The following is a 10182-nucleotide window of genomic DNA, read 5'->3' on the forward strand; positions in this document are numbered from 1 at the left end:
TATATATCTCTGTAATTTGTCCAATATATCCCTGTAATTTGTCCTTTATATCACTGTAATTTATCCTATATATCCCTGTAATTTGTCCTATATATCCTTGAAAATTGGCCTGTATATCCCTGTAATTTGTCCTATATATCCCTGTAATTTGTCCTATATATCTCTGTAATTTGTCCAATATATCCCTGTAATTTGTCCTTTATATCACTGTAATTTATCCTATATATCCCTGTAATTTGTCCTATATATCCTTGAAAATTGGCCTGTATATCCCTGTAATTTGTCCTATATATCACTGTAATTTGTCCTATATATCTCTGTAATTTGTCCAATATATGCCTATAATTTGTCCTATATATCCTTGTAATTTGTCCTCATGAATCCTATATATATCCCTACCATTTGTTTAGATTGCATACAGATGTAAAACAATGTTATTCCTCTATACAGACAAAGTCTTCATTTTGAATCATCATGTAGAGATATCAAACAGTCTTTTACCGTTTTTATAAAAAAAAATCTAGCATACGTCGCGTAATTATATTATAACTTTTGAAATCAGTTATTCTTTACAATAATTCTGAAAAGAGACGATCTTGAATTTGTCACTCAATTTCCATGTTAATTGTAAAAAAATGACATTTTTACAATTAAATTTTTGAAGACGGGGGGAATGAAAAATTGGACAGCTAAAGGCAAGTTTATTATTATTTTTGACACTGTTTTCACAAAAAAAAACATTTATGTTCTTTCAACAATCATTTTCTCCAATTTAGTGAGAAATAAAAATTAAGAAAAACACATGGGAAAAAAGATATTTTCAACAAGAGCGGGATATAATTTTTCGAAAAAAAATACTTTATTTTACTAAATATTAGTTACGTTTATTGTACATACATCTGCACAACGGTCAACAGTACAGTTAAACTCACAGATTATACAGATATGACCAAGGATGTCCTAATTGTTGCTTGCCCCCCCCCACATAATCACTCCTCCTCCTACTCTTTTTAAAAATAGCAATTTTTTTTTAACTTTAAAGAAAAAAAGAAAGTTTTAGGATGAAAGTGTTAAAAATAATCCATAATTGACAATTAGCGATATAATGTGGTTTTATTATCGTTATTTCTTGACCTGGGGAATTTCTTTCTTCCTTTTTTAAAACAATTTTGGTGTTTTATGTTTTCTTTTTTAAATAAGTGTACAATACTAAACAGGGAGGGAAGGCTATGGGGCACCCCTCCCCCCCACTCTGGGAGAATTGAAAAATATCTGTGTTTTCTGTGCTCGAATAATAATAAGCATTTTTTAATAAGATGAAGTATAAAAAAAAAATGAAATGAAATTGATACCTAAAAAATTGACATATATAAAAGAGGCAAAGCGAAAATGGCCCTTTTTTATATAAATAAAAAACGACCAAAAGGTATTGATTTTTCAACCTATTTCTAAAATTTTTAAAAATATTTTGTAATAGTTTCATGTTATATTACGTTTCTATATTGCACATCTGGTTAGAACTAAGAGATTAATTGCACTTTTGAGGTTTCACTAAATTTCACTTTTCAGTGTTTCTGTGTGAAGTATTTAAAGTTTGGAAGAAAATGGTTTAGTCCCGCTGTGTCTCAGAACTTGGTCTTGAAGGCCGCCATTTTGATTTGTCAATCTTTAAATTCGCAAGTAGTTCCGCGGCATCCTGCGCATTTTTCTCTTTTAGCGGATTTTCCAAACTGGACGCATTTAGAACATTTCTAGGCTTGGAATGAACTAAATCTTTACGGACAGGACTCCAGCCAGACTCAAGAATTGGAGGGTCTAACATCACATTATCATTAATATCTTTTATATTATCTTTATCACTAGAAACATTGGCACTTTTTTCATCTTTTAATGTAGTTTTTTCTTGAATATTCTTCTCTAAGTCACCTTCTATCGAGACCGTATTTTGTGTAAGAAAAACATGTGTTTTATTTGTGATTACAGCATCCACCATCTGAAAAAGTATTGATTCGGACAAGTTATAGGTTGAGAAAATCAAGGACATTTAACAAATTACAGAAATAGAAAACAATGTGACAAATTTAAACAATAGACGGATATAGAAATATAAAACAATGAACCTGCGTGGGAATATTTATTTGTTTACATTCAGGGCATTAAAAGAAAATACATAGAACTAAAACTAATTTACATGAATTTTAAATTCTACACTAATGTAAATGTAAATTTTGCCGCAATTTTACTTTATTATTATTGCAGGTTATGAACGGATAGACTTCAATTTAACTAAAGTGGTTTGACTGCAGTTTGACTACAATTTGACAGAATTTGAATGCAAATTGACTGCAATTTGAAAGAATTTGACTACAAATTGACTGCAATTTGACAGAATTTGACTGCAGTTTGACTGCAATTTGACTGCTATTTAACTGCAGTTTGACTGCAATTTGACTAGAGGTTGACTATAGTTCGACTATAGTTTGACTACAGTTTGATAGTACTTTGACAATAGTATGACTAAATTTGACTACACTTTGACCATAGTTTGACAATAGTTTGACAGCAGTTTGACTACAGTTTGATTACAGTTAGACTAAAGTGTGACTATAGTTTGACAGCAGTTTGACAGCAGTTTGACTACAGTTTGACTAAAGTTAGACTAAAGTTTAACTATAGCTTGACTACAGTTTGACTATAGTTTAACTACAGTTTGACTATAGATTGACTATAGTTTGACTACAGTTAGACTACAGTTTGACTACAGTTTGACTATAGTTTAACTACAGTTTGATTACAGTTTGACTATAGTTTGACAATAGTTTGACTATAGTTAGACTACAGTTTGACTACAGTTTGACTACAGTTTGACTATAGTTTGACTATAGTTTGACTACAGTTTGACTATAGTTTGACTCCAGTTTGACTACAGTTTGACTGTAGTTTGACTATAGTTTGACTATAGTTTGACTATAGTTTGACTACAGTTTGACTACAGTTTGACTGTAGTTTGACTATAGTTTGACTATAGTTTGAATACATGCAGTTTGACTATGGCTTGACTAAAGGTTGACTACAGTTTGACTATAGTTGGACTTTAGTTTGACTACTGTTTTACTACCGATTAATTATAGTTTGACTATATTAACTTTAGTTTGACTATAGTTTGACTACAGATTAACTATAGTTTGACTACAGTTTGACTATAGTAACTACAGTTTGACTATAGTAACTACAGTTTGACTATAGTTTGACTATAGTTTGACTTCAATTATACATTAGTTTGACTACAATTAGACTACAATTAAATTTACCTTAGGATGTCTTGACTGCTGACCCTCCATTAATGAGTCCAGTTGGCGCGCCATATTTTCATAAATACTTCCTCCCTGGTCATATTCCTAAACATCAAAACTAATATTACTTTGTACTGGTTTTTAATTGGTTTGTAACTACTTTTATCTGGTTTCTAACTGAAGTGGGACTTCTTGTGCTAACATGTATGTACTGGTTGTTACTGGTTTGTACAAGTTTATGCTGGTTTGCACTGGTTCGTACTGGTTTTTATTGTTTTGAACTGGTTTGTGCTGGTTTGAACTGGTTTGTACTGGTTTTTACTGGTTTGTACTGGTTTGTACTGGTTTGTACTGGTTTGTGCTGGTTTTTACTGGTTTGTACTGGTTAGAAGTACAGAGCGTCCCATATCATATTAGATTATCTCCAATCTTTAACACCAAAATAAACCCTTAATACTCGAAAAACTTATACTTTTCCGCAAGAAAATGCTTATATAAGCCTTATGTTATTTTTCAAAACGATTCATTCTAATGAAATTTTCTAATTAGTCCCGAAAATCGTAATTTAGACCCGTTCTCGGTCTAATATGATGCGGGACACCCTGTAGTTTGTACTGGTTTGTAGTTGATATTTAAGAACTTTGAATTTTGCTGAAAACTTTTGAATTGTGGATATCGAGATCAATTCTTGACCTTCCCTTTTTGTTAATCTTAAGATTATTTTATCTTTAGTGACCCTAATCCACTAATATTCCATAAGGGATATTTGTATTTCACAGACACATATTTTTGAATAATGATTTATGCGCAGTGTTCGGGGTCGTTTACAGTGGGCGACAGGTAATGTCTATTAGTGATATGCATTTCTGATATTTTTAAACATTCTAAATTGATGAGTTTAGAATTAGATGAGTAAAATTAAAAAAAAATTCAAAGTTTTACATGAAAAATTCCCAAATTTAATGTGTATCTTTTCTATACTTTAAACTGGTTTATATTACATTATTATCATCATTACTTAAATTATTAAATTATAGTATAATCCATTATAAATAAATAAATGTGCACAAACCAGCATCTCTGAATAAAATGAAAAAAGATGTGTTCAAATTGTCCAATTACCTGTATTTCAGTTTCATCTTCGTTTTCAACCTCAAAATCGAAATCTATGGAGGAGATTTGAGGATATTTACTTTTCTTTTCTCCAGATTTATCCCTTCAAGGAAAAATTAAATAATTATAGATCCGTCTCACAAGCCTTACAAATAAGTGATTTTAAGATGGATTTAGTATAAGGAGTCAGTAATTGAATAACCATGAGACTTTGTGATATTTCAAGAGGCAATACTCAGTCAAATTTGTCAAAAATTTAATTGTAAAACAGTTTAAGAATTCAACACACAATCTTAAGTAGAATTGAAAAAATGGTTTGAATTTTGCTTTTTTGAGTGACGCGGCTGGATTTTTTAAAATCAGACTTTAAAGGCCCTAAATATACCATTTAAAAAAGTAGTTTTGCCCGGAAGAGTCAAATGTGGTGGTACGGAAGGGAAAATAGTGGTGGCTCATGGCTGCCGTAAGAGAAAAAAGCTAATATGTGGCACGGAAGGGGAAATAGTGGTGGCTCATGGCCGCCTGCCTTCCCCCGCTCTAGAGACTGGCTAGTTGAGCTGAAAGTGCAGTATTGTAGAGAAAAACTTTAGGATTCATTTGATACCAATGTACAATTTTTTAATAAGTGCGTTTAGTCGTTTGTAATATTTCACTAATTGATTCAGTCAGCAGATGGTTTCTTGGATAAAACTCTACTTTGTAACTTGATGAATGATGGCACACTGCCAATCAAGATGTGCACGCTCTCACACAAAAACCGAGTATTTTGCCAACTACTCCTTTTAAAAAGACGGGTAGTATTTTTAAAATGTATATATCTATGCCTAAAAAAAATGAGTTGGCGAGGTAAAGCCAAATGCCAGGCCTTGCGGCACTTCAAAGTTGAGGCTCTATAGAAATCATTTGACACAGGGTTGTCTATATCTCAGTGGGCAAACATCTTTAATATTTCAATCATATACATTCGACTAGAAGTAGTCAACGTTTGAAATATCAGAGGTTGCGCACGACAAAAAGATTCAGACATCTAAAATAAACTATGCATCAGTTTTCCGCAATAATTCCGGTCTTGCATGACCATGGTCAGCAGAAAAAAAGTTTTTTTTACAATAATTAAAAAAACCGAACAAAAATTGTAAAAAAAATATTTTATAGACTAATTTGCTGTTAAAGAACATATTTTTAAAATTTATCAATGAAATCCATAGCAGAACCATAGTATTAATTAATTTATTATCATCCTCTCATTGTCTGTCTTTCATGTTTATCAGACTAAATAAAAGTCATAACTTGAGTCTAACAGTCGTCTTCCTATTCCACAGTTTTATGGCTGCCACAGCCCAGTAAAGGAAAAGGCAAAGACTTGCATGATGAAAAGAAAGACTAGGCAACAGATATACACAAAACCGTACATTTAAAGAAAAATGTCACAAAAGTAAAACTTACTTACTTGAGCTCAAGGTACTAATGCAAGGAAAGTTATTTCAGAGGTGTACACATTTTTTGTACTGCAGTGTACTGTCTTTGGGCGGAAAAATAAACACAAGACGGATGTCACAGCCTGACATGGAATCCATTTTCACAAAAATAATCTATGAAATATTCTGGTCATAAGAAACTATAATGTGAATTTTCAAAATTATCAAAACTAAATGCCTTTAACCACCTCGTATATTAAACGAACACTGATGCATCTATTCTTGTTTACAAATTCCGCCCAGATATAACTGGTTTCAATATGAACGCAGAGTATACGCGACCGAAATTAACTTCCCTTGCCTTATTATCTTAGTAAATTCCTGTTGCCGTATCTTCTACTTAATAATCTTGGATAAGAATGATTACCGTTGATTTTGTTCTTCCTGTTGTCTGAGAGTTGTATAAGGTTGAACAGGTACACCCTCATTGAAATCCATTTCTCGGCTTGTATAATTAGTCTCGTTTTCAGAGTCATCCATTCTATTCATTAAAACTTTTATTAATTTGAAGAACAAAGATTTCGTATTTTAAATATGCTTAATTGTTTATATTCTCATTTTATTTTATGAGTGTAAGAAGAACTTTCTTTGTTATCGTTTTCAAAAACATGAAAGAAACCATTGTTTTAAAAAAAAGTACTTTGATTTTCTCATTGAAAAATGTTTGCAGCCCTATATCGCGTATAGTTGTATAACTTTGATAATACAAACTATGAATACCATTGAAAATTTGAATTTAATCCACTTTACTTCTGTTAAACCAGAGATATATTTATGAGTACTGACAATTAAGAGAAAATGCAGAATTAAAGAGCTTTAATTTCAATTTCGAGGAATCGTATGTCTTTCAGTCAAAAAATGTGAAAACTATTTTTTTATTGACCAAGACCTCTGTTGTGAGAAGATGAATCTCACAGAAATGATGAAGCAAGAAGCCCATGCATGCTATGCAAGGAGAAATCAATTATCGGAATTATAAACTTTTAGGTTTGGCAAGAAAAAATCAGTTTCTTTAAACATATAATTCAATATTTGATTTAGGAAAAAAATCATTTATCTTGAAGTTATAATCAAAACTGTTACCTAGATTGTTTCGACATATCGGATATTTTGTACTCATTCGGAGCTTCAACAATCAACTCATGCCTAAATACAATGCCTAAGATACAGGGTTCCTTACAAAGGATGAGATCGTAAAGACGACCCAAAACTCTAAAAATATGACGATTTAAAGCTTGATTTTTGATTTCTGCATTCAATTGAGTATTTTGATGGTTTACTAAATGATAAAGCACAGAAATAAGCCAGCTTTGGCCTACTACTAGAAACCCTAAATGCATTGAAAACGGACTAAACGAATTCCATACAATCGTCTCTGAAGTCTCATTCTTTGTGGGTAACCATGTAGGTTGTAAAAAAAATATTTAAAAATTATAAAAACTTTTTTAAAATTTTCTTTAAAGTTATATAATTCATAAGATAAAAACTAATGAAAAATGAGAATTCCTAAGTTTGTATCAAAGTTCACAGTTAAAACGTTTAACTATTTCTTATTTCTGTCATTCTGTTCCTGATTCTAACAGTGTAATAACTATTTATAAAAGTTTTATTTAATTCTATAAGATTCTAAATGTTAGTATAAAGAGTGACCTGTAATTTATCTATCTATATACTTTCCTTGTATTTATATTGTTTTATACTGTACGAAGAGAAAATGTTCACAGACAGATAGAGCTACAATTTAAAACAAAAATAAACGTGAAGCGCCCTAAAAGGCTAGTACTTTAAATGCTATCATAGTTTTCGATCTTTCTAACAGAATGATAACCTAGGGCTAGCTAACAAACCTGAGTGAGGATGCAAAAGGTACATCTCCATGGGGAGGAGAAACTTTATCCAGTAAACTGTTGGTTCCTAAAATATATATATTTGTAAAATACAATTATAAAAATGTAAGTGTTGTATTTACCATTAGTCAAGTCCTAAGAAATTAAGAAGCCATAAATTTTTTTTTAAATATTACGAACATTTAAAATCTTTAAAATAATGTATGGAAAGAATACAGATTAGTTACCTAAGAAAGAAGAATCACAGATATTCATAATCTGGCAGAGAGATATCGCCCCACCGCCGCCCTTCACAACATCCTTGGTTTTACCGCCGTTCTTTTTCCGACGTTTACCGCCTTTACCAGGCTGGCGTTTAGGTCTTTTGTCAGTTTGTCGGTCTGCCCCAAGGAGGGTTAACTTCATTTTCTCGGCCAGCCTCTCTAGGTCTTCAACCTCGTTGCTCAACTCAGCCTCGGTCTCGGCCTCCGAAAGGGAGTCGAGGCCGAGGGTATTGAGGTCGAGTGAGTCCAAAGCGGAAAGGGAAATACCGGGTCCTTGGGTCAGAAGTTATATTTAACAAGAAAAAAAAGACAAAAGAAAGGAGAGAAAGGAAAGAAAGGAAAAGGAAAGTACAGAAAAGAAAATGAAAGATAAAAAATATTGTATAGCAAAGATTAATACAGTGTTACCCAAAAAGGATGGGATTTTGATGACGACCTAGGGATCTTCCAATCTTACAATATAGTTGTTAAGTGTGATTTGGCTATGAGAAAAAACAAGTATAAAGTTGCAGGGACCGCAATGGCCCTAAGGAAGGTCTTATTCTTAAAGGTAATCATGTATTTTTAAATCATGTTTTTAAAAACTGTATGATTTTAAATCATTCGTAAAATAAGAATTTGAAAAAAAACAGAATTCCTACAGTTAGAACCAAAAACAGTGGGTACTCTTAAAAAGTTAAAAAGTTAAAAAGTAAATCATCCTTATAGCCTCATGTAATAATTCAAAGGCAAACCGGTTAAAAAAAAGACAAAATCAAATATATATATATATATCTATAAATAAATTTGGCTTGTCTGTCTGTTTGTTTGTTTGTTTGTTTGTATCCAATAAACGTCAAAACGGCTGAACCGATCGGGCCCAAATTTTGTGTGGGACCTCACGTGACCGCAGGGAAGGTTTATGAATGATTGAAATTTCAAATATTTGTCTCCATCAAAATTCGATCTTCATTAAATTTTTGAAAATTTTGAAAATCCACGAAATTTTTTGTGAAAATCCGCAAATTATTTTTGTTTTGTTTTACGATGTACACAAAGAGAACATGTTCACAATTAATTTAGAAGATGGCTAGTAAATATATATTTCTATATTACAATATCTGTGGTGAAAAAGCATCAGTCTTCTTATAACATTTTATTCATAAACACACTGTTTATTGCTTCATGCAATCATCATTATGAATGACAACATATTATTTATAACTTAATAGAAAAAAAAATGAAAAATTATGGGAAATTTTTCTCCACTTGGTCATTTTATCCAATTATTTTTTAATTAAGTATTTCTAGAACCTGTAAATTAATAATAAATTAAGATTGAATTGAGTGGTTTTCCATTGATATATATATATATATATAAATATTCTCGTTGAAAACTTTTCAATGTTTTCTGACAAATAATATCTTGTATTTTCTCAATAGCGACTTCCCACCTGACAATATTCAAAAGGTTTCCAAGTGAACATTTCCCTAGTGACAACTCCCCAAATATGCAATTTCCTTTAGCGACAAACTTCCCAAAGGTTAGGTTATAGGTCTTCTGAGGCACCGCAGGCTGCAATGGGGGTAAAGAGCTCTGCGGCTAGGTTGGGATAGGGTGTGGAGAGCTGTGACTAGAACAGGCTAGGCCCCAGGGGAGCTTAGTGCTGCGGCGAAGACAGACTTGGGAAGTTGCCACTTTGTAAATTTCACAGTTTGGAATTTGATGCTTGGGAAAACGCCTTTGGGAAAGTACCTTACATCGTAATTTTAAGTGAGATTCCATGTCCGATTCACAATTTTTAAAGCAAGCTGAGGATTCAAAACATTTTAAAATTTATTTTCGAAATCTTTGTGTAACCATTAAAGTTAAATAGTCTAAAACAAAGTGAACAAAATGCTTGCTTTCATACATCCGTAGGTAAACATTGGTTTGAAATAGTGAATCGCTCATTAAAATATATATATATATTTATATAAATATCATTAAAAATCTCTTTTAACTTTACAAACTTGGTAAATGTAAATGTATCCAAGATATTGGCGAAGTCCCTTGAAACGTGAAGTTGAGTCGAGGTTAAAAAAATAATCTTTTTCAAGAAAAACTTGTAATTTAATAATTTAATAGCAAATTAAATAGAAAATTTCCATTTTAAGATAATATAAAGGAGGAGCTCTATTTTCTATTAAAATATCAAATAAATTAAAT

General features: G+C 31.5%; 1 protein-coding gene across 1 annotated transcript; it reads right to left on the reverse strand.

Moving 5' to 3' along the window:
• Nucleotides 1-696: 696 nt before the first annotated feature.
• Nucleotides 697-8338, reverse strand: LOC111695994 (uncharacterized). The gene is made up of 7 exons (XM_023465502.1): nucleotides 7959-8338; nucleotides 7732-7798; nucleotides 6968-7030; nucleotides 6252-6365; nucleotides 4416-4509; nucleotides 3312-3398; nucleotides 697-1993 (listed from the first exon to the last, which is right to left on the reverse strand). The coding sequence occupies exons 1-7, from the start codon at nucleotides 8134-8136 to the stop codon at nucleotides 1610-1612; spliced, it is 987 nt and encodes a 328-aa protein (XP_023321270.1). The 5' UTR covers nucleotides 8137-8338; the 3' UTR covers nucleotides 697-1609.
• Nucleotides 8339-10182: the final 1844 nt, after the last annotated feature.

This window comes from Eurytemora carolleeae, unplaced genomic scaffold, assembly GCF_000591075.1.
Source record: "Eurytemora carolleeae unplaced genomic scaffold, Eaff_2.0 scaffold102, whole genome shotgun sequence".
Classification (NCBI taxonomy): Eukaryota; Metazoa; Arthropoda; class Copepoda; order Calanoida; family Temoridae; genus Eurytemora; species Eurytemora carolleeae.